The sequence below is a fragment of the Sarcophilus harrisii genome, chromosome 1, assembly GCF_902635505.1.
Source record: "Sarcophilus harrisii chromosome 1, mSarHar1.11, whole genome shotgun sequence".
Classification (NCBI taxonomy): Eukaryota; Metazoa; Chordata; class Mammalia; order Dasyuromorphia; family Dasyuridae; genus Sarcophilus; species Sarcophilus harrisii.
In genome coordinates, this window is record NC_045426.1 from 296825182 (window position 1) to 296850509 (window position 25328).

The 25328-nt window shown below is 37.6% G+C and overlaps 1 protein-coding gene across 1 annotated transcript; it reads right to left on the reverse strand.

Annotated features, from left to right (window-relative positions):
• Positions 1 to 2642: 2642 nt before the first annotated feature.
• On the reverse strand, positions 2643 to 24625 carry LOC100928003 (vegetative cell wall protein gp1). The gene is made up of 6 exons (XM_003761665.3): positions 24480 to 24625; positions 22329 to 23360; positions 12786 to 12890; positions 12177 to 12236; positions 3500 to 3565; positions 2643 to 2866 (listed from the first exon to the last, which is right to left on the reverse strand). The coding sequence occupies exons 1-6, from the start codon at positions 24510 to 24512 to the stop codon at positions 2804 to 2806; spliced, it is 1359 nt and encodes a 452-aa protein (XP_003761713.3). The 5' UTR covers positions 24513 to 24625; the 3' UTR covers positions 2643 to 2803.
• Positions 24626 to 25328: the final 703 nt, after the last annotated feature.

The window sequence follows — 25328 nt, forward strand, 5'->3', positions numbered from 1 at the left end:
AGGATGTATTCGGATGGAAGTGGATTTCTTCGACAAAGAGAAGATCTAACTCAGTTTCAATTGATCAAGGATGGACAGAAACAGCTACACCCAAAGAAAGAACACTGGGAAATGAATGTAATCTGTTTGCATTTTTATTTTTCTTCCTGGGTTATTTCTACCTTCTGAATCCAATTCTTCCTGTGCAACAAGAGAACTGTTCGGTTCTACACACATGTATTGTATCTAGAATATACTGTAACCTATTTAACATGTATAGGACTGCTTGCCATCTGGGGGAGGAAGTAGGAGGGAGGGGAAAAATCGGAACAGAAGTGAGTGCAAGGGATAATGTAAAAAATTACCCTGGCATGGGTTCTCTCAATAAAAAGTTATTAAATAAAAAATAAAAGACTTGGAAACTGAGGGCGGAAAAAAAGATATATGCTATTACCACCCCTAGTTTATATGAAGATACTAAGGCAAACAGGATAAGTGACTTGCCCAGGGTCACACAATAAACTGAGGCAGGATTTCAACTCGCATCACTTTATCCACTGCACCACCTAGCAAATCTGGAAGTTTCCTACACATTTTAGGATGGACAGGGCCACTAAGACATTGGGCCCCAGCCCTCAATTACTTCCACCTACCCTTCCCTACTTATTTTCCCATTATTGAATGTTGCTACATGACTCATCCTTGTACAGGTTTGCTTTTACATTATCTTTATTTTTGAATACATTTCTCCCTACTCAGTAAGCAAATTGATTGTAACAAAAAAGTGGAAATAAAGTATCATAAAACTTAACAGAACATGGAAATCCAAAAATGTTATACATGTCCCATAACCATAGTTATCTCCCACATCTCTGGTAGGAAATGATACTCTCATCATTTTTTTATTATAATCGTTGATCTTTTTTGGTGAGGCAATTGGGATTAAGTGATTTGCCTAAGGTCACAGCTAGAGAAGTCAAATTTGAACTTGGGTCCTCCCAATTTCAGGGCCAGTACTTTCTTCACTGTGCCATCTAGTTGCCCCTCTCATCATTTTTTAGAATCAGTCTTGGTCAATATAATGTATTGTATTTTGGTTCTTCCCATTCACATGTTTGTAGCAAATGTATTTGTTTTCATTGTTGTGCTTACTTCATTGTACATCAATTTATTATCCTGATCTGCTCTAAAAGAGCACTAAATCTGGAGTCTGACAGCCTGGGTTTATGTTCTAGGACCTTCATATATCAGATTGAAGCTTTGTATGTTGCTTTTAGTAAACATTCCTGAGGTAGCTACCTTCCTTATACAAAAAACAGCTTAATTAAAAGGTTATATTAAGCAAGAGAAGAAGGAAATCAAGTACTGAACAGTGAAACCCCTAGCATCATAGAATTAGAGATAAAAGTTACCTTGGAGGTTCATCCAGTCAAACCCTCTTCATTTAAAAAATGAAGAAACTGAGGCCTAGAAGATTAAAGGTTTAGTGACTGGTTCAGGACTAAAGTGATATAATCAAGAATTGAGCTCAGTCCTCCGAGCCCCAATCCAGCACTCTCCCATTCTGCCATTTAGTTTCCTCCGTTGTACTTCTGCAAATGGGGAATGGGGAAGAGGTAATAGTTTTGGAGGTAACAATCATTTTTGCCATTGACTCAGTGATTTTTGGATGTTACTGGGGTGCTGATTTTAATCTACTCTTCCATTTATGCCCTCACCAAGTTACTGAGAAAAATGTTGAACATAAGGCCAATGTGATTCTTGGGGTACTGCACTTGAGAATTCCCCTAGAAACGCATTCATTAATGAATACACTGTAACTCTGATCATTCAACCAATGCTGAATGCACCTACTTGGCTTTATTTCTCTTTTAAGTATTTTCCATAAAAGTATGAGATATGCTGTTCTGAACTTTACCTGTACTGAGTTTCCACTTTTACTAAGTTGCTTATATGACCAAGCTCCAGTATGCAGAGCTTCTATGCAACCCAGAGGAATGTTGCATGACTAGCCCTACCTTCCTCTCTATAATTGGGTGTAGTTCTACCCAATTCTATAAAGAGGCAGCACTAGGCTCCTATCAATTTTGCAATATCTGGACCTATAGTTATAGACAGATTCCAGAAAGGGAGAAAACATTTGTCACTAAATGGATATGAAACCCAGCCCAAATACTTGCTCTTCTATTCCAGGATTTCTGCTCCCCTACATACCCCCATATCCTTGCCCCTAATATAACCCAAGAGTCTGCCCTTTTTTAAGTGGTTCCGGACACCACTCCCCCTCCCCCAAATCCGTGTGTTGGAACTAAAGACCAAGAGGAACTGTGACTTTAGTGGTCATCTAGTCCAGCCTGGTCATTGTGCAGATGAGAAAAATGTAATTAAGTGACTTACCCAAAACTATAAAGGCCTCCATATATATCCTAATGCCTAACTAAATATGTTGTTTTGATCTATTATTATCAGGGATTCTCAGATGATTAGAATATAGCACAAAATTCAGAAAGTCATGGAAAGAGAGAATACAGCATACCAAATGCCATCAAGAATAAGTTTCAAGCTATTCTTAAAAACCTAACCCTACAGATTTTGAAAAGTCATTTACTGAAATTATAATTGCTACTATTCACTGATTTAGGCAAGCTAATTAAAATAGGCAGTTTTCAAAAGGGTAGGATTTACATTTTATTATCATTTATAGTCAAATCATACATGGATACGTACTTTTGTTACACTTGATCTTTTTTTTGGAAATAGAAAAAAATTATAAGCTATATAATTTAGACGGATTACAGTTGTTTACTGTTCACAGGATCCACAATTATTTCAATTCATTAATGGTTGATTCGAGCTTATCCTTATTGGCTCCAGAAAATTCACCCACCTGTTGAGTTAAAAATTTCCATTAAAAAAAAAAAAACAAACCAATACTCACTCCCCTCCCCACCACATTTGTGAATTTTTAGTAAACTGTCAAGACAGCTTTTGAATTAACACTTATTAACTTAAATGAATTTTTTAAAAAAATCATCTCCATAGGAATGAGTTATTTTGAATATATATATAATATAAAGTAAAATTTTAAAAAGCTGATGTGCTCTGGCTTTATGTTCCTAATATTTAAAAAGAAAAAGTTCAAAGTGACTGAATCAGGGAAGCTGGGAAGAATTGCTTAAAATAAAACTCCAATGCATAATTTCTTTGATGGAAATGAAACATAAGGAAAATAACAAAACTTCAAATAGGAATAATAGAAGATTTAAGTTTAAATGAGAATTTTAAATAAATTTACTTATGGTTGCTTTCTTTGGTTTGAGTTGTCAAAATCTTTCATAAACTATAAAAGATAAGCTTCTGGTTTCTAGGCATGATACACATTTTTCTGTCCATGCTCCAAACTCATCTATTTTCATCTCTTATAAGACAGACACCTTATTATTTTAACATCCTTTTTCCCTTCACCCATGAGAAATGGGCAAAATTATTAAAGGATCTTCCCTGAGATGAAGTGATTTACCTTTTTTCCCTTTTTATAGAACTGAAATGTTGGCATGCATTTCACTTCACACTCCGCAGCAACATCCTACAAACAGAGAGAAGATTAGTGAAGACAAGTCTAGAAACTCCATCTCCCAAACTTTGGCATTATCTCAGTACACAAAACTTCTACATTTACATAACTTCTATTAAACCCCAAATACCTTAGATCTAAGAGCATTGACTAGAAATATCAAACGTTCAGTATTTAGAATTCTCTTTCTTATTTTAATATCTTTTTATTTTCAAAATATATACAAAGATAATTTTCAACATTCACCCTTGCAAAACCTTGTAATCTAAATTTTTTCTCCCTCCCTCCTTCCCTCCCAACCTCCTCCTCTAAACAGTAAGTAATCCAATGTTAAAATATGTGCAGTTCTTCTATACATATTTCCACAATTATCACACTGCACAAGAAAAATCAGATCAAAAAAGGGGGAAAATGAGAAAGAAAACAAAAAGCAAGCAATAAAAAAGATGAAAAAGACTATGTTTTATTCATATTCAGTCCACACAGTCCTCCTCCTGGATTGCAGATGGCTCTTTCCATCACAAGGCTATTGGAATGGACCTGAATCACCTCATTGTGAAAAGAACCAAGTCCATCAGAATTGATTATCAGATAATTTTGTTGTTAGCATGTACAATGTTCTCTCTTTTCTTTGTAAATGGAACCTTTTCTTGTTCGCTAAAGGTGAGTTAATTATTTGACAGCACCATGAATATAAAAGTCCATCTAGACCTCAGAAGACTAGTAGCCACAGAAGAAAAAGTTAAATTGTTCTTAAGCAAAAATCATTGGCAGTTGGGCTTCCATTTCACTGTCATCTAGCAAGAAGATGACATGCTCTTTATTTTGGTCCTTAATCAGATATTTCTAAGCAGTGAAAAAGGAACTAGAGCTTTCTGGCTCTCATCCACATGGATTCTTTCCCATTACTTTCTCCCCTTCCCCACTTCACAGTATTAGTATTCTCAATTATATGTATTATTATTATCTTAAGCAGTTGGGGTTAAGTGACTTGCTGAGATCACAGAACTAGTAAAATGTTAAGTGTCTGAGACCAGAGTTGAATTTGGATCCTCCTGACTTCAGAGCTGGTACTCTAACCACTACCTCAATTACATGAGTTTTAAAATTTTTTTTTGTTTTTCTTCCTTCCAACAGGGTAAGCAATCTGGTATAGATTGTATATTTACAATCATTTAAAACCTATTATTTAGAAAAAACCAAAAAAGTGAAAATAGCATACTTCAATCTACATTCAGACTCCATAATTCTTTCTCTAGATAGCATTTTCTATCATGAGTCTTTTGGAATTGTCTTAGATCACTTTGGTTAAGAGCAAAGTCATCAAAACTGACCATCACACAGTGTTGCTGTTACTATATACAATGTTCTCCTGGTTCTGCTTACTTCACTCAGCATCAGTTCATATGAGTCTTTCCAGGTTTTTCTGAAAGTATCTTGCTTATCAATAGTACTCCACCATTTCATTCATTCCAAAATTTGTAATGGGAATTCACTCCGATTTTCTAGTTCTTTGACAACAAAAAGAAAACTGCTATAAATACTTATTACACAGATGGGGTCATTTTTCCTTTTTTATGACTGTTTGGATACAGAACTGGTTGTGGTACTGCTGGATTAAAAAGTATGCACAGTCTTACAGCCCTGTGGGCATAGTTTCTGCCCATTAAGCAGAAAATGTTGGCAGCTCAAGCTGTTTTGCTTTTTTTAAAATTAAAATGTATGTCCATTTCACAATTATCTAGCCAGAAGTTGACAGGATATAAACTACTACTAATATCCTCTTTATTTGGTACTTTAATCAGTTATTTCTAAGCAGTGAAAAAGTAACTAAAGCTTTCTCACTCTCATTCAACATGGATTCTTCTCCCCTTTCCCCACTTAATAGTGAATCTTAAACTCTTTTTCAAGAGCCACCTGGCCGTGATAAATCACTTTCCAGAATGTCTGTTCCCAACAAAAATATCCTTACGCTTTAGTACCTTTGACTAGCTTACTTATGATAATTTACAAAGAAAAAAAAAAAAAAACCCAGCTCAAAAATCTTCAGTTAGATGGTTACTACATAATCAAATCTGTATACATACCTATACCATGCATACAAACGTTATCTTCTAAAATGAAAACATGTATCATAGACTTAAGAGCTGAAAAGGATTTTAGAGTTCATTTCATCCAACTCCTTTAGGATATGAGCTTCTTGAGGGCAAGAATTGTTTTTGCCTTTGTTTCCCTGATAATGCTTATGTCAGTTGACTACAAATGAATAAGCCAAATTACTTAAGGTCACACATGTTAAAAAGTGGCAGAGCCAGAATTTGAATCCCCGTTCTCAAACTCAGTATTCTCTTTCAATGAAACATGCAACAACCTTTCCCCCAATTGTCTTCCATATCTCTAATACTACCCTTGTGTGTAGTAATACTTTTTCCTAGGCTATAATACTTCCCCCCTGCCATTATCTTTGAGCACACTATAAATACACATACTTTTAAAGTCTATTATTTTCTACATGGGAATTTCCCATTACTTCATAGAACAAATTATGAAAAGAGAAATATAACTTTTGTGATTTCTTCCACTGACTGTTTTCATGGCTCTATGAAAGATACTGAATGGATATTGTAATAGGCGATACAAATAGCCATCAACCTTATACAGTAATATATGCTTTAGAATAGCTTCACAAGACAAACTATAAAAGGACTAATGACTCTACTAATTTACCTATTGGATGGAGACATAGATTTATAAAGAAATCCTCAGTCATTCTGCATAAACTAGTGTTTCCCACCCCTAACTAAAAAATTAATTCTTCTCCACTGCCCTCTCCCCGCCAGCTTTTCTTTAGTTGCTTTAGACAAGAAGAAGAATAAGTTACCTTCTAAGCACAGCAAATTCACTCTGAGTTAATTAATATTTCTAGAAACATTAAAACTTGCTTTAAAAGCACTTAAAAAATGTAATCTGAGACTCATGCTATTAAAGAAATTGTCCCTTTATATTTATCTTGCTGCATGATTGTAAAACTAGAAACCAACAACCTTACAATTCTAAGTCCCTGTTGATTGCTACAAAGTAGTAGTGAATGGCATAGCAAAAGATATCCAAGAAATCCTGATGACATAGCATCTAGTCTTGTACAGAAAGTGCTTAAACATTTGCTGAACGGAAGCATGGAGAAATAAAAGAATCCACATCACAATGGCTTTTTTAGTCCAAGTTAAATTCCCTGGGCACAAGTAGGTAGACACAGTAGAGAATGAAGCTCATAGGGAACCAAGGAGGTAGATTGCTTCATCTCAGAACATCAATTTTAGAACATACTAAAAGGTAATCATTGTAAAGACTGCAGTAAACAAAGATAAGCAGGGTAGAGAGGAAGTCTGAGCAACTACATTGATGGTTGATAGATGAATGGGACATTTGATATTATGGTATGAACTTTAAAGGAATAAAAGATTCCTGTGTGATGGTGAGGAACAAGGAGCATACAGATTTGTCTTCTTTGCCTCAAGAATAATAGCTCTGAAACAGGGCATGGAATCTTTAGGAGAAAACTAGATTTCATTTTATGCCAAGTCCTTAGACAAAGATAAAGATATTCTGATATGGCAGATTCCAAAGGGCAGAGTTGAGGGGGTTAGCTCAGGAGAATAGAGATTGTAAAGAGGATAGGAATGAATATGAAAAAAAGAAAAAAGAATGTTTTAACAGTTTTTAGTATTGCTATCAGGTTTCTCTATTGTAGAGATGTGTTATGTTTCATTTGGAATAATTAAGTTTAATCTTCAGAAATATCATTTACCAAACAGGGATGTGATCTCTAATACAACTACAAAAACTCAATTACAAAACGAGATGCCCTCTAAGGTCCCTTTCAAGTTGTTTATTCTGGCCAGCAGTTTGGCATATGGTTAAGCCCAAGAAAGTGTCCTTGATCATTTATAACTAAGATTAGAGATAACAGAATAAAATTCCCATGTTTTCTTCACAGCTTTGTATTTTATAGCTTTATGGGGCAGCTAGTAGTTGAGTAAATAATTAGATTTGAAATCAGGATGAAAGTTCAGATTCTATCACAGACACTTACTAGTTGTGTATGTGACTGAGAGATAATTACTTAACCTCTCCCAAGCTTCAGTTTCCTCATCTGTGAAACCAGGTTGGGACAATAAGAACACGTATATCATAGTTATAAATAATCAGAGGGAGGGTACCTGTGTGTCGTGTGTTATGCAAGTCTTAAAAAACTTTTCAGCGAGGTGCTTTTTATAAAATCTAGATCTTCTGTGAACTAAGAAAAAAAATTTTTTAAAAGCTACACCTACACCTTGACCAGGAGAACAAGGCAGGGAGAAAGAAGAAGCAGCTGTGATTATACAGAAAACACATTAGAAGTCAAATAACATGATCTTTTTCTGGCTACTCAGCCTAGTTTCTGAATCTCATACTTGGTCCAAATTTCTCCTAGTTCTAGTTCATTTCTAGATCAGCCAGCAGTCTGACATTTTTCTGATGCTGATCTTTTTTGATCTTGTCATTTAACATATTAATGATCCCTCCTAGTTTTGTATCATTTGTAAATCTGATAAATTCTAATCTCAAAAGATGTCACAAATTCTTCAAACAAAATTAAGATTTTAATTTGCTTCAAATAAAAAATTTAGGTCACAGTTATAAAACGCTTACAAATGACCCCTTCTGGTTCTTATGACATGTTAATAACTGGGTACTCAATTGATGTGTAAGTGAAGATGAGAACCTTAAAACCCACACTAGACTTCCTGATAAGTACTTGATATTCCTTATAAGCCACTTTTTTATTTCTGTGGACTAGGGGCCCTTCCACTAAAAATATGCATCTTAAAAACTTCTAGCATATGAAGGCAGAGCTGGACTGCTTTGCCAAAGGTCACTTCTTGCCCCCAACCTAGGACTTAATTAGAATCAGTTCAGCATAATCCAACCAGTAGATCCACTGTGACAGGTTAACTCATGTGTTAACTCAGCTTCTTTCTTCCTTTCCTACTAGCGCTCCCTTATCCCTGCAATGAATTACTACTAATTAATTGTTAATGAAGTAACAAATACAGCTAAATAAAATATTACATACCCTGACATTGTATGACAATACTGAGGGAGAAGACTATTTATAAACTTTCTTTTTCCAAAGGACTTAGTTGCATATGTAAAATTTAAAGATAATTCAGTCTTTTCTGATGGAGTAATTCCAGGGTATCTTGCATAATACCACTCATGATATTTCTTATCACACTAACAATTCTTCAATGACCAGGTCAAAAAGATCAAGATTAATTTATCCTCTTACCAAATTTCATCTTGTTAACAATGGTACTTTAAAAAACACATAAATTGATGCAAGTATCTGATGGACAACTATTTATCTGAGAAATATCTGGTTGTCCAAGCTTTATATGTCAACAAGGTAATGATGCAGTCTCAGATCACACTAACATGAGCCAGTCAACAAGCATTTATTAAGTCCCTGCCATGTTCCAGACATTATACAAAGTGCTGGTAATAAAAGAGAAATATGAACGAGCTCTTGTCCTCAAAAGAACTTACATTCTATGTTAGGAAAGACACTGAAAAAATTAAAAATTTGAATAATAGTTGGAAGGCTTCAAGCTATATGAGTACCAATTTAAAAAAATGAATGTCTTAAACAAGATTCAGGGGAAAATGTGACAACAGTTTTTTTAATTATTTGCAGTGCAGTCATTTGTTCAAACTGACTTAAGAGGGCAAAAATAGAAACAATTGGTGGAAACTGAAGAAAAAATTGTTTATCCTTAGACTCTTACAGACTAAGAATGGATTGCCTTGGAAAGTAGTTAGATTTCCCCCTTATTAAAGGTCTTCCCTGAGAGGTTTCATAACCACCTGTCAAGAACAGATTGTACTTAGCAGCTAATGAAATTTAAATTCTGTGATTAGCTGAAACAATTAATACTTTCCCACATGACTTCATTCTGATTAATTCTTGTCATTCCTGTGGCTTTGACACATTTAAAACACAAAAAGGAATGCATTTATACTACCAATGTAGCTCCTAAATGATGTCTGCTGAGGAGGTACATATGTAGAAAGAAGCATTAGCAGGATGCTACACTTTCTTAGAGTAGAAGTACACTGAAAAATATGAAATTATGTTTTAAACAAGGAGAGAATAGAGCACATACAAAAAAAAAAAAAACTAAAGGAGATAACATCTTTAAAAATTAGCATGATAATATTTAGTATTCAAACAATATGACATTAAAAACCCCAAAACTGGAGCCTAGGTATTTTCTAGGTCTGGCTCTGCTAATAACCAACTAATTGTGTGAACTTGGATAAAACATTTTTTTTTCCTCCTACAAAAATGAGGAGCTATAGCTCACTACTAAGATAAGCAAGCTTTTCTTAATCTTCTCCACAATCAAGTCATCTCAGCCATCCACCAAAATGCAGCATGAACATGTTTGCAAGCATGCTCAAGGCCTTGCCTCTCCCTACCAAGGTGGGGAGCCCTTCTCCACTTTAAAATACTGGTAATTCCTACTGGGTTTATATCCCAAAAAGATATTAAGGAAGGGAAAGGGACCTGTATGTGCAAATATGTTTGTGGCTAGAAACTGGAAATTGGATGGATGCCCATCAATTGTAGAATGGCTGAGTAAATTATGGTATATGAATGTTATAGAATATTATTGTTCTGTAAGAAATGACCAGCAGGATGAAAACAGAGAGGCTTATAGAGACTTACATGATTGATGCTAAGTGAAATGAGCAAAACCAGGAGATTATGCACTTCTATGCACTTCAACAACAGTACTATATGAGGATGAATTCTGATGGAAGTGGCTATGTTTGGCAATGAGAGGATTCAATTCAGTTCCAATTGATCAGTGATGAACAGAACAGAACAGCTACACCCCAGTGAAAGAACACTGGGAAATGAGTGTGGACTACAATATAGCATTTCTACTCTTTCTGTTATTGTTTGCTTGCATTTTTGTTTTTCTTCCCAGGTTATTTTTTCTTGTGCAACAAGAGAACTATTATAAATATGTACATATATATCATATTTAAGATATTAACATGTTTAACATGTATGAGACTGCCTGCCTAGGGGAGGGGGGTGGAGGGAAGGAAGGGAAAAGTTGGAACAGTGTTTGCAAGGGTCAGTGTTGAAAAATTACCCATGCATATGTTCTGTCAATAAAAAGCTATTAAAAAATAAAAATACTGGTAATTCTATTTCATCTTGGGTGCTGCTGCCTGAGAATGTGATCATAAGTATTCATTTTAAGAAAATTTCAATTATGTCTGTGCTTTTTCATTTGCCCATCTATTATTTGGGTACAGAATTCAGAATTTAATGCCTTCCTTTTCAGAATTTTCAACTTAAAAAAGTTATTCAGCAGCATAATGAAGTATTTCTTTCAGAACAGGTTTAAGTAATATTTTTAAAAATGTGGACATACTATATATTAAGCACATTCAAAGTTTAAGCACAATATTTAAAGTTTTATACAGAAAGTATGAACTCAAATGTTTCTGTTCCTGCATTTGCCTTACCTTACCAAATGAATTTGGTATGAATTTGTAATAATTTTTCATTCAGTACTTTTAACAGTTCTAAAAGTTAGTACTTTTAACAGTAAAGTCTTATACATGTCCCCCAAAGTACCATAATCAAAAATGTTCATCATCCCTTTTCTTCTTCTTTAGATGTCAAGATAATAAGTTTTTAATTATAAAATTCTTGACTTGGTGAATTTTCTCAAAAAGCCCTCTTGTTCAAGCATCTGGGTTCAAATCTGTACTGTCACCTTGTGATGTTAGACAAATCACTTAACTAACCCTTTTGGGCCTTGACTGCCACATGATGAGGCTGGACTTTCCAGCTCTGATTTTATTTATTCTAGTTCCAATCCTCTGTAATTTAGCCTGGCAGGCAGTAAGGCATGCTACAGAAAGACTAGGGAATAGCACCTTGTAAAAGCACTTACCTGGGGATGACTGCTAATCATGATTTAGGATCACAGTATTCTATTTTCTCCATTGTCCTATCTGGCTCATCTCCTGCCTGTGACTCGTCTTTATTTTTCCAGATATCTAGTTTTTCAGGTTGACCCAAACTTTAAAAGAACATCTCTCATTTTTCTACAAGAATTTCAATAACCTTCAGCCTTTCCAAACAGCCTCTAAAACTTGCCACTATGGTTTCTCTTTTAAATGCTTCTCTGGTACGGCAGGAAAAGGCAAAAAATTAGTACCCCAAGATATTTAATAATTCTTAGGGCTCGAAGGAGGTGGAGGATGGGAAAAGAGGGGGACGACACACAGAGTTCTTGATCTTTAACTTTCACAAACCAGTGATGCCTAGTCTTCTTTAACCACAAATATCCTTCAAACCAAGGATGTTTTTGAAAATATATTGTCTAAAATTTTAGACAATATATTTCTCAGAACAAGTTGATACCAATTTTAGGATATTCTCTGAAATGTTCTAAAAAACAGGTATTTTTAAACTAGTTATGTTTTAATATCATAGTCCACATAAATATAATTGCCTCCAAATAGGGAGGCTATGATCAGTTACCATACTTACCTGACAGTCATCTACATCCACTTCTATGAAGATCACATCTGGGTACTTTTCAACAAGTGACTGGTAAATGAAAATAATAAAAGCAGTAACAAGGATAAAGAACGATTAGCTAATTTAAGATAATTTTAACAATTAGAAACAATCAGAATTTCAAGTAAGTGGAGAATAAGTTAAGTGTTTTCTGGTAATGAATTCCAAGTAGTTAAAAATTCCCTTCAAATCAATTTCTAACTGGAAGTGCAAAATGGTTGAGATAATTATGGCCCAAGTTAAAAGTTTTAAAAGTAAGCAAATTTTTAAAAATTTCAATTTACTTCTAAAATAAGGTACATTCTAATTCTCATATTTAAGACTTATGTGAATTGTTAAATCAATAGCTTCTTTTTTAGGATATTTATTATATACATAGGTATCAAAATTTTTGGTTACCAATTTCTTTCCTATGTACATTATATACTGATTTATGTCAGCCATTTTATTTTAAATGTCTCATTAATAAATTTTAGGAAACAAAAGATATATTCAATTAACATGGGATGTAGTGGCAAAACAAACATAAGATGGGACAATTAGTATTGTTCTTTTATGCAGAAAGTGCTTAATACTCACATGAAAGAAAGGTTTGATCATTTTGCATGGTCCACACCATGTAGCTGAGAAGTCAACTACTACCAATTTCTCTCCAGCACCTTTCAATTCTGACTCAAAGTTTTCCTGTAGAAGAAAAACAAAAAAAGTTCACCATTCAATATAATAAAGCAGTTCCCTTACATAGTTATTTAGGAAGGATAAAAATCCAGATGAAGATTAACTTGAACATCAACACTTAAATCTGCAAGTTAGAATGTTAACAGGGAATATCACTATCACTGGTAGTTGTAAAAGTAGAATTTGGGGTGGGAGTCCTGGACTGTGATTCCAGGAATGTACATAACTCCACAAATATAGGAATTTCTTCATTAACCTGTCATAAACCCCATACTACTTAGTACAAGTACAGTATTTCCCCAGTTCTCCAAAAGAGTTAAGTATCAGACGTTCCTCAATGTTCCCCTCTTTATTCTCTCTATAGATACTCATTCCTGTACACATTTTGCACCTCACATACAAATCATCAGGATCAGTTTTAAAAGTATATGTCCATAAATGGTCAAAGGATATGAACAGACAATTCTCAGATGAAGAAATTGAAACTATTTCTAGCCATATGAAAAGATGCTCCAAGTCATTATTAATCAGAGAAATGCAAATTAAGACAACTCTGAGATACCACTACACACTTGTCATATTGGCTAGAATGACAAGGAAAGATAATGTGGAATGTTGGAGGAGATGTGGGAAAACAGGGACACTGATACATTGTTGGTGGAATTGTGAACACATCCAACCATTCTGGAGAGCGATTTGGAACTATGCTCAAAAAGTTATCAAACTGTGCATACCTTTTGATCCAGCAGTGTTTCTACTAGGCTTATATCCCAAAGAAATAAATATTAAAGAAGGGAAAGGGACTTGTATGTGCACAAATGTTTGTGGCAGGTCTCTTTGTCGTGGCCAGAAACTGGAAACTGAGTGAATGCCCATCGGCATTGGATTGGAGAATGGCTGAATAAATTGTGGTATATGAATGTTTTGGAATATTATTGTTCGGTAAAAAATGACCAGCAAGAGGATTTCAGAAAGGCCTGAAGAGATTTACATGAACTGATACTGAGTGAAATGAGCAGGACCAGGAGATCATTATATACTTCAACAACAATACTATATGATGACCAATTTTAATGGACATGGCCATCCTCAGCAATGAGATGAACCAAATCAGTTCCAATAGAGCAGTAATGAATTGAACCAGCTACACTGAGTGAAAGAATTCTGGGAGATTACATGGAATTCCCAATCCCTCTATTTTTGTCCACCTGCATTTTTGATTTCCTTCACAGACTAATAGTACACTATTTCAAAGTCCAACTCTTTTTGTACAGCAAAATAACTGTTAGAACATGTGTGTTTATATTGTATTTAGTTTAATTTAACAGATTTGACATGTATTGGTCAATCTGCCATTGGGGGGAGGGGATGGGAGGAAGGAGGGGAAAAATTGAAACAAAAGGTTTGGCAATTGTCAATGCTGTAAAATTACCCATGCATATAACTTGTAAATAAAAAGCTATTTAAAAAAAATACATGTCCAGACCAATTATTTAATGTTTTAGTCAAAAACAGTAATTCTATAAACTATTTGTTGTACTGTACTCCAAATGTTTGGTTTATTTAGCTGTATTTATTTTGCCCAAGTGTTTACACATAGTAGAGGCTTAAATTAACTGTATAGTAGATGAAGTCACTTCAGGTTTTTGAAGTCATCTGCAATTACTAACTAGTCTCATTACATTATCTGTATCTCTTACTATACTGTAAAAACAAATTTTCCAAAGGAAAAAGACAATTCACCTAATAAGTTTTCCAACACTGCTATTAACTACCCACAATTTGAGTTTAAACTGCAGATATTTTAAAAGTTGTAACATTTTAAATTTTATAGTAGAATAAATGCTGCAAAGTGAGATCTACTATTTCTCTTATCTTCTGACCTAATTCTCTTTTAGATTAAAATTTTAATGAGATTTTACTTTTAAAAGTTATCCCATGCACAATGCTATTTGTGTGTACTATTGTGTTTTTGATCTTTTCACAGTAGATGCTAAGTTTCAAATATATATTTATCATACCATCCCCAGCAGAGTACTCATTGTATCCAAATATTCCGATTTCCAATATTTACCTCCAACACATAACTGAATTATAAAAACAACATTTCTTGGAGGTAGATCACATCTAGAATTAGAGAACCTAAAAGATCCTCCCCCATATTTTATAGGTGAGAAAACTGAGACCCAACTAGGTTAAAATAAGTTAGCCATTGTCACACAAGTAAAAAAGGTGGATGTGATCCTAGATCCGGACTTAAACCAGGTCTCTGAACTTGAATGAACATGAACGAATGTGAACGCACATGCCTGTGTGTACACACACCACTTATATTTTTAAAAACTTGATTTTCTCTGTAAATATATTCTGAAGAATCCATTGGCTTCACCAAATTACAAAAGGGACCCATGACCCCAAAAAAGTACAAACCCTCAGAGCCAATGCTTTTGTATTATGCTGCTCACCTGTTCTTTAATTGAAACTCTGCTTAACCGAAGACTTCTAATGATAGGGAACTCTTATATTGCAGCAGAGGTAAGTAACCCATTAGAATTTCATATCTCAACTGGGAAAACATTTTTACAGTCCAAGGTTCTGATAAAGGCCTCATTTCCAAAATATATAGAGAATTGACTCCAAATTGTAAGAAATAAAGCCATTCTCCAATTGATAAATGGTCAAAGAACATGAACAGACAATTCTCAGGCGAAGAAATTGAAATTATTTCTAGCCATATGAAAATATGCTCCAAATCATTATTAATCAGAGAAATACAAATTAAGACAACTCTAAGATACCACTACACACCTGTCAGATTGGCTAGAATGACAGGGAAAGATAATGCAGAATGTTGGAGAGGATTTGGGAAAACAGGTACACTGATACATTGTTGGTGGAATTGTGAACACATCCAGCCATTCTGGAGAGCAATTTGGAACTATGTTCAAAAAGTTATCAAATTGTCCCCTTTGATCCAGCAGTGTTTCTACTGGGCTTATACCCCAAAGAGATACTAAAGAAGGGAAAGGGACCTGTATGTGCCAAAATGTTTGTGGCTGCCCTGTTTGTAGTGACTAGAAGCTGGAAAATGAATGGATGCCCATCAACTGGAGAATGGTTGAGTAAATTGTGATATATAAATGTTATGGAATATTATTGTTCTGTAAGAAATGACCAGCAGGATGAATAGAGAAGATTGGCAAGACTTACATGAACTGATGCTAAGTGAAATGAGCAGAACCAGGAGATCATTATATATCTCAACAACGATACTGTATGAGGATGTATTCTGATGGAATTGGATTTCTTCAACAAAGAGAAGATCTAACTCAGTTTCAATTGATCAAGGATGGACAAAAGCAGCTACACCCAAAAAAAAAAGAACACTGGGAAATGAATGTAAACTGCTTGCATCTTTGTTTTTCTTCCCGGGTTATTTCTACCTTCTGAATCCAATTCTCCCTGTGCAACAAGAGAACTGTTCGGTTCTGCACACATATATTGTATCTAGGATATACTGTAACCTATTTAACATGTATAGGATTGCTTGCCATCTGGGGGAGGGGGTGGAGGGAGGGAGGGGAAAAATCGAAACAGACGTGAGGGCAAGGGATAATGCTGTAAAAAATTACTCTGGCATGGGTTCTGTCAATAAAAAGTTATTAAAAAAAAAAAAAAAGAATTTCATATCTCTATTTGGTAGGGAATTCTAACATATCAATTGAGTCAACACCTGCCTCTTTGCAACTTCCCACCACTTTTTTTTTTTTGGAGCCAAGAAGTGGAAATCTAATCCCAGTCAACAGAATTTGAAGCATATCAATCTCCCTGGTCACCTTCCTTCCCCTCCTCCCCCCAAGTTCAACCTTGTGTATAAATATTACACCTAGATCTGAGCACTGCATTACCTAGAAAAAAATGCAACAATGTTTATTAGCACCCACTGTTTATAGAGAATTGTATTCTATGCCATCAATTAGTCGAAAGTTTAGTTATGACAGTCCCTATAATTGTGGAAGTTCCACACAACTCAGCTCGATACTCAATATCATGCAAGTACACAAGGTTACAAAATAAAAACTGTTACATATAGTCTGGATGAAAACGTCTTTATAGCATCTGAGGAGGAGGTGATCATAGCCAATTTCTGGGAAAGGGCAACATGAGTTTAGTTTTAGACAAGTCCAAAAGAAGGGAGAAAATTCCAAGGACATAAAACACAGAAAGCAAAGTGAACAGTATATGTTCAAGCAGAAAAGTTCAAACTTTCCTTAAGTGCTAAGAAATTAGGGAAGGCAATGAGGTAGGACAGTGGATAGATGTCAGAGTCGATAGCAAAAAACCTCATTTTCCTAACTCCAAATCTGGCCTTAGACACTTTAGCTGTGTGACCCTACACAAGTCACTTGAACCTTTTTGCCTCAAGTTTCATCTATAAAAAATGAGCTGGAGAAGGAAGTAGCCAACCACTGACATACCTTTTGCCACTAAAAAGTGTCACAAAAATCAAACACAATTGAGATTGAATTTTTAATCCATAATTTATCAAAAAACTTAGGTGATCTTTTCCTAATTTTTTAGCCATACATATATACATACTTGAATACTCCTGTCTTGAATTTGTACAAACTGATTTTTTAAATCTAAGACTTTATACTGGCTCACCATCCTAGCCTGTCATCTTTTTGACTCACTATTCTATTATACAAACCTATTAGTTATTCTTCTGAATTAATCATTTGAAAATTTGGTTGCATGCTATTTGATACCATCCAAATAACCAAATAAATCACTGAACAACATGAGATACCAAAAACTGATTTCTAAGACACTCTACAAGAAACTTATATTCAAGGCAACAGCAATATTTGGGAGGGAGGGGAAGATAATGCTTAATATTAAAATTAGTTTTTCTAATAACCAAATCAATCTTGGGGGGGGGGGGGGAAGGGAGATCCCCACTTATCCATATAGTAGAGAGACATCATATTTAATTGGAGAAAAGTGAATTCTACTTCATTCTATGCTTCGTTTTCCCCATCTATAAAATGAAAGAGTTTCTCGATTTTTAATCAATGATCCAACTCTAGAGATTATATTGAGTAGGGTAATCCTGGGTTTTGGAAAATTATGCCAGTATAAACAAGTTCTAGCAAAGTTTACCAAGCTAGAAAGTCAATCGTTTGCCAAAAACCATGATGGTTAAGATACAGAAAAGGTTATACCACTAGTTAACTAGTCACTCTGTTGACCTTTTATTGGTCCAGCTATCCATAAAACAGATAAAATAAGATGGACTACACACCTATAACTCCCATAGTAACTGTGACAGTAGTGGGAACCAGGACAAAGAATAATCACCTGGTTCTTAATATTTGTCAAACAAGTAAACTAATACAAAATCGAAAGAAATTAACTACATTTATTATAATATTCTGACTACAAGTGAAACCAAAAGCCATTTTTTAAAAAAGTTATGGCTAAATGAAAAAATATGGAAATTGATCTTGAAGAGACAAATCTAAGTGGTAATTTGCACACTTATCAATGCCTGCTATAGTTTATGAACAGCTTGGCAAGATCAATATTCCTCGATGCCTTCAATGTAAGATTGGCATAAGAGAGACGATTAAAAAAAATTGGGAAATATGGTTCTTGATCATCAAATTGGTAAGGCCAAAAGCTTATACAAGTCCCATGTCCGTATGTGTGAACTGGAGAAGAAAATGGTGGTGTGGGAGCTATCCAATATCCCCTGTCCTTCCTAATGAAATTGAATATATATTAACAGTAACCAGATGGTTATTGGCATATAAAATTATTTAAGAATCAGGTATCTGTAGGTCATCAGTAGGTTAGAGTCAAGACCAAAATCAATACCAAAAGATAAAAAGATAAACAAGACAACACATGCTATTATATCAGGTCCAAAACCATCCTCCTCCAAGAAACTGTCAATGCTAAAAAACAAATGGTAATGGGACATATCATTGAATCTCACCATTCTTAGCACAGTGTAAATGTGAAACAACTGCTACAATGATGTGATAGAAATATTCCCAGAAACTCTTTGACCACCAAAACTTTGTGTCCTTTTAGACTAGGAAAGCTATATTTATGTCCAGAATCTGCTAGTGAATATCTGTGAGAATGCAAATACAACTCTCTCTGGGCCGCTAACCTTATTTTATTTCACTTGGCAGATGTTTTTTACACATTGAAAATTTATAGCAACTGTGCCTCGACCAAATCTAATGATGCCATTTTTCTAACAGTTTGTGTTCCCTTATCAGATGTTTGCCATCTCACATTTTGGTAACCCTCACAATATTTTGAGATTTTCATTATTATTTGTTACAAGGTGATCTGTAATTGATATTATTTTGTCAAACAGCCATAAACCACTCCTATAAAAACAAAAACAGTGAACTTAACTGATAAAATGTCTTATGTTTTCTAACTGCTCCATGGACCAACCAACCAAAAGTATTTATAAGCTGATTTTTAAGATCCCAAAGAAAGATTCCCAAAGAACAGAAAAGATAATTGACAGTACCAGTAAAAACCATTACTAATATCAGTAAATAGACAATCTATATTGCTTCTTTTCTTTTCAGTGAAAATGAGACAAGTGTAAGGGTATCCTCCATGAAAATGAGAAATGTATGATTATGATGGAATACTACTGTACTAAAGTAAGCCAATTTCAGAAAAACCAACAAAGATTTATATGAACTGATGTTAAGTGAACAGCAGCAATACAGTTAAATTATCAGCTGTGAATGATTTAGCTATTCTTAGCAATACAAAAATCCAAGACAATTCTAAAGGACTCATGATGAAAAATACTATCCACCTCTAGAGAAAGAACTAATGAAGTCTGATGCAGATTGAAGCATACTTTTCACTCTTTTTATGTTATGGTTTATTTTTTCCCTTGGGCTTATGTATTCTTTCACAATTTATATCAAACTTTTTTTCAGGGAGGAGAGAGCCATATGTGATCACCATACTTATACATCATCATCATCATACTTATGTTTTTAATAAGCTATTTGGGACCTCTGAATGGACTTTGTAAATAAGTGGGTGAGATCCAGCCTCTTTTCTTATATAATTTTAGGTCTAGTTCATTGTCTTCAGCATTTGCCAAGTACACATATGCACACATATATTAACTGATTGGGCTATACACCATAATTAAGCAATAGTCATTCCTTCAGCCATTTTGGATTTTTTCCTGTGCCAATGGGTGTTGAGATCTTCCGTTAATAATGGGTTTCTTTTGAGGACGCCTAGTAGTTTTTTGGAACGCTTATGCACCTGCATTTTCAAATCTGGTTTCAGAGATTTACTAACTAGCTGTGTGACCCTTCGAAAATGACTTAATCCTGATTTCCTCAGTTCCCTCATTTGTAAAAATGACAGGTGATCCAAGGACAGTAGAAATGTGAGGTAGGTGCAGGTAGGCCATAAGACATAATAATTGATGTCTTGAAGTGGCATACAACAAATCATCATGAACAGGTATGTGTCTTGACTGTTGAATGTGCTGGAACCAACTCATTCGGGCTCAAGAGATTTGATTGTTAAATTTTCACTTTGTTAAATTATTCACTGAGGAAATCAATAAATGCTACAATGGCTTGGTTTGAAGGAGGCTAATAAGATTACAGTTAAAAATTATCTTCATATATAACTAAGGGAAAAACTATTTAAAGTAATGATGATTACATTTAAAAGTGTGTTGTGGTTAAATATATACTGGTACACTACTGGGTAATGAGCCAAAAATGTAGGCTGTGCTTTAGCAATAGCCAGATAAAGATTTCCAGAGTATTACAAAGAATATTAAAGCAGAGAAAGGACTCCAACACATTGGGTGGGCCTTTTGAAGAGGCCTGACATTCAGTATGATGACAGGATTGGGTCATCGGCTACAAACTTCTACAAACCTGGGAGATATATCCATAGAAAAGCTGATTTAGCAGCTCTCAACTGCCTATAGTATACCACAAACTCTTGATCTTTTATCAACTCAAAGTTCTCTTTAATTTGGCTCTATCCCCATTTCTAGCTTTTTTTCATTTTATTCTCTTTCAATCACTGTACTTAGAGAATAGCTATTGATGGTTTTTCTTATCTTCAGTTTTCTACTTTAGTCTCCAGGTCTGGAATATACTCCCTTCAACATCTACTTATTCTCTGGCCCTCCCAGACCCATCTCTGATGCTACCTCTTCTGTGAAACCTTCTCCGAGCCCCTCTTTCCCTAGCTGAAAGTGATCTTCTTCAGAGCTTCCAAGGCATTTTTCCTCTTTTTCTCTCTGGTTACCTAGTTATGCTTATGTTTCTCCAATTCAATCTTCCGCTTTGGTACGTAATAGACCCTTAAACAAATACTTGTTGAATTGAGCTGAATTCTTTCCTGTGCTCCATAACTGACTATCAAGCTAAGAGGCTTCATTTTGGGGATGTCTGACCCAGTGTCATTAATAATCTGTATTCTCCCCAAATGTCCAAAATTATTTTTAATTAATACGTTTATGGAACTGAACCGAATTAACAGATAGGAAAAAAAAAATGTTACAAATGATATGTGTCAGGAAATGAATACTGCCAACAGATGTCAAAGAGGAGTACATCCCAAATAATCTAAAACCCTACAGGGTAAAGCAAGGAATGGGGAGGGAGACAGAAAGCAGCGAATCAGTTGGGTGTTAATTCCAAAGGAGTCATCGATCTGGTCTCCCTCCTTTCTGCAGACTAGCGTCAAAGAGCAGCAGAAAGCCTGATGTCCAGATTATATCGGGAATCCCAAGAGCCTCTGCCAACCAGGCCCTGGCGGAAACATCAGGACTAGCTTGTTTTACTGGTGACCGCCCTCACGCCCTTAACTCCATTGGTTCCTTACATAGAGTCACTCCTCCCCTTATTCCAAACCTAGGGACGAAGTTAAGCGCAGCCGCCATTCCTCCCCTCACCCCTTCGGGCCAGGGAGAGCCACACCTGCGCAAAAAAAAAGGAACGAAACAGAGGCGCAAAGAAAGGGTGGACAAAGTGCCCCAAAGGCAGGAACAGGGGCCTCCAGAGCCAGGACCCGCCCTCGGTGGCGCCAGGATTCACCCAGACATTCTCTCCGGTTCAGACAATCTCGGCCCCATAGAAATGACCACCAACTAGGCAGGGTCACAGTATAAAAGAGAGAAGTATATATGCCAAAGCAAAGCAATACACACCTACTAAGTTCTAATCCTTGGGTACCATCCACCCGCAACGCAGAGGACTCCCCGCCGTTCTCCCGCGCCTATGGGTGGAAAGCATGACCCAGAGTATACACGGCCATCCAAGACCCTAAGCGGGGATACAGACTGAGGGTGTCTTTCCACCCCGCCTTCCCAGTACGGGAGCCACGCATTTGCGAAGGGGCACCCCGACTTCTTACCTTGCTGTCTATCTGTTTCACCATCGTTTCCGAAAGCTTGGGCTGTTCGTAAGGCTCGGGCTGCTTGTAAGGCTCGAGCTGCTTGTAAGGCTCGGGCTGTTCGGAAGATTCGGGCTGTTCGGAAGATTCGGGCTTCTCAGAAGGCTCGGGCTTCTCGGGAAGCTCGGGCTTCTCCGAAGGCTCGGGTAGCTCAGGTTGCTCGGGTGGCTTGGAGGGAGAGGGCGGCTCGGGCGGCTTAGAAGAGACAGGAAGCTTGAAAAGAGTGGAGGGCTTGAAAAGAGCGGCGGGCTTGAAAAAAGCAGGCGGCTTGGAAGGAGCGGGCGATACGAGTGGCGCGGGCGGTTTGGAAGGAGCGGGCGGCTTGTAAAGAGCGGGCGGTTTGTAAAGAGCCGGCGACTTGTAAAGAGTGGGCGGCTTATAAGGTGCGGGAGGTCTGGAAGGAGCGGGAGATCTGGAAGGAGCGGGAGGCCTGGAAGGAGCGGGAGGCCTGGAAGGAGCGGGAGACCTGGAAGGAGCGGGAGACCTGGAAGGAGCGGGAGGCCTGGAAGGAGCGGGAGGCCTGGAAGGAGCGGGAGGCCTGGAAGGAGCTGGAGGCCTGGAAGGAGCGGGCGGCTTGAAGAGAGCGGGCGGCTTGAAGAGAGCGGGCGGCTTGAAGAAAGCGGGCGGCTTGAAGAGAGTGGGCGGCTTGAAAAAAGCAGGAGGCTTGGAAGGAGCGGGCGGTTCGGGTGGCGCGGGCGGTTCGGGTGGCGCGGTCGGTTCGGATGGCGCTGGAGGCTCGGATGGAGCGGGAGACGTGGATGGTGCAGGAGACGCGGGTAGTTCGGGCGGCGGTGGTGGCGGCGCTGGGGGCTCAGGCGGCTCTGGAGGCGGCTCTGGAGGAAGCGGCGGAGGAGGCGCAGTGGCGCTCGTCTGGTTGGTGGGGTGGGAAGATGAGGGTTTGGGAAATCTGGGTGCTTTGGGTGCTTTGAAGAATCCGAGTAAGTTGGGTCTGGTAGACTTGGTGACCGGAAGCTTCACAGTAGAAGGTTCTTTCTGCGAGGGATGCAAGAAAGTAGTGGAGGCTCCGCCTCACGGACCCTTTATAACATGGGCTGAAGAGTCCAGGTTATGGCAGCCGGAGTAGGGAGAGAAGGGCGGGGAGGAAAGGAAAGGGGAAAGAGGCGGTGCGCGCCCCGGCACTCCTCTTCCTGGAACGCCCTCCCCTACCCCCTTCGCTGCCCCCGACTCGCGCCACGTCTCTCGCGTCACGTCTCGGGGGCTGGCACCTCAGAGCCCCGCCCCTATCGTCTATCTTTCCCCTCCCCCTCGCCATGGAAACGCCTTGGGCCCCGGCCTCCCCTTGCCTGTGGAGCCACTCGGCCTTTCTTCTAACCAGTCCAGTTTTGTATATTCATCCCTCCCTGTTCCCTTTCCGTTTTCTTGATTCCCTAATTGCCCCTTTGTCTTCAAGAATTAGTTGGGGAAGAGTGGCAAAAGTTGACTGTTCTGTGCAATACGAACCGATCGAGCCGTCAGAAATTTAATTACATTATGTGTAAAAGCCACTTAATAGAAAATGCCCTCTTTCCAAGCAGCATACGCCGCCCCTCGGCCAGGTCTGGACGAGGAGAGGAGGGGGGGGGGGGGCAGGAGAGGGCCCGTAGGGACTGCGGGAAAGCCTCAAAGGCTTACTAAGATGCAAACTTGTAGGACTTAGAACTGGAAAAGTCCCCTCCCCCGGCCTAGTTTCCAGCCCCAAATGAGTACACATATGCAAGGGCACCCCAGGTCCAGGCTGAAGTGGGGGTGGGGAAAAACAAAAGCCGAGGTCAGAATTAAGGCGGGTAAACAGCGGGTAGCAGCGAGGGCGTGGAAAGCGGATGGCCTAAGTCCCTGCTTAGGGGCCACTTAGGGAAAATGCAAGAGAGGGTGGGGACAACCAAACATTTCAACTAAAACCTGAGGAGGGGATGGGCGTCTTCACCCCACACTGGAATCTGTACCTCAACTGAAGCGGGGGTGGTTGGGAGGTAGTCATTTCTTTCTTAATTGTCCTTGTGGTCTCTGCTCACCAGAGCCCAAGAAAACGGGCACAAAGTGCTGTGTAACGATGATCAGGAAGTATTTGAGATGTGCCTCCCCCTCCCCCAGCCTCTCCCTCCCGGAACTTGCCTTATTTTGCTCCTTCCCTCCTTTTCTCCTCATTTTCTTGTAAATTACTGCTGGTGACACAGCAGTTTAGCCCTAGTAGTTGTGTGGGGGAGCAGGAAAGTTCAAGGAAGGCTTAGGGGCCCGCTCCCGGGGCCTAGATGGAACGCCAAGGCGGCCATGCTCCGAACTGAGATCCCTGAGAGATCCTTTTCTAAGAATTTTCCGAAAGTGCCAATTCTATTGTTTGTTCTGCCGGCCTCCTCTTTGCGTTTCTATGATGAGCCCAGGCTTTAGCCTGTGTAGCTAGCTCTGGCTGCTTGAGCAGGTCAGCCAGCATCCCCCTGCAGACTACTACAAGCAATATTAAATAGCGTGATAAAGTCGTCAAGTTAGAAAGTTTTGGAGTGAAATCATCTATTTGTGCTGCTCACCGTGACACAAGGCACATGAGGCCAGAGCTGTACAGAGAAGAGCTGAAGGCAGAATCTGCAATCAAGTGCACTCAGTAATATTTAAAGAAATCGGACTTAGCCAAAAAAAAAAATTTGTTAGAGAAAGTAAAATAATTATAAGACTAAAATCCTAGTTTTAAGCTGATGTGAGAGGATTGTAAATGGAATGGTCAAAAAGAGTGTTTTAGGAAGAAAATATAGCATTCCTTCAAGCTATGTCACAGATCTCCTCATATTATTTTCTGAGTCTTTAATAAACGAAAAGTTAAGTCCAGACTACTTATTTTAGTTTTAGCCTCTCTAACTCTACTCCTATTACCCCTCTATCACACATTCTTATCTTGAAGAAACTATATTATTCCCCAATTCTGGAACAATGTGCCTTCCTGACTTCTTCTAAGGGAAATTTGTTTGCTTG

What these genes read in the sequence shown, in the direction of transcription:
- LOC100928003 (XM_003761665.3), bottom strand. Translation starts at nt 24,512, where the DNA reads ATGAGGAGAAAAGGAGGGAAGGAGCAAAATAAG. An exon ending in TGGATGTAGATGACTGTCAG is followed by an intron (nt 3,566 to 12,176) that starts GTAAGTATGGTA and finishes CTCTGTTTGTAG; the next exon opens with GATGTTGCTGCGGAGTGTGA. An exon ending in TCTATAAAAAGGGAAAAAAG is followed by an intron (nt 2,867 to 3,499) that starts GTAAATCACTTC and finishes TTAACTCAACAG; the next exon opens with GTGGGTGAATTTTCTGGAGC.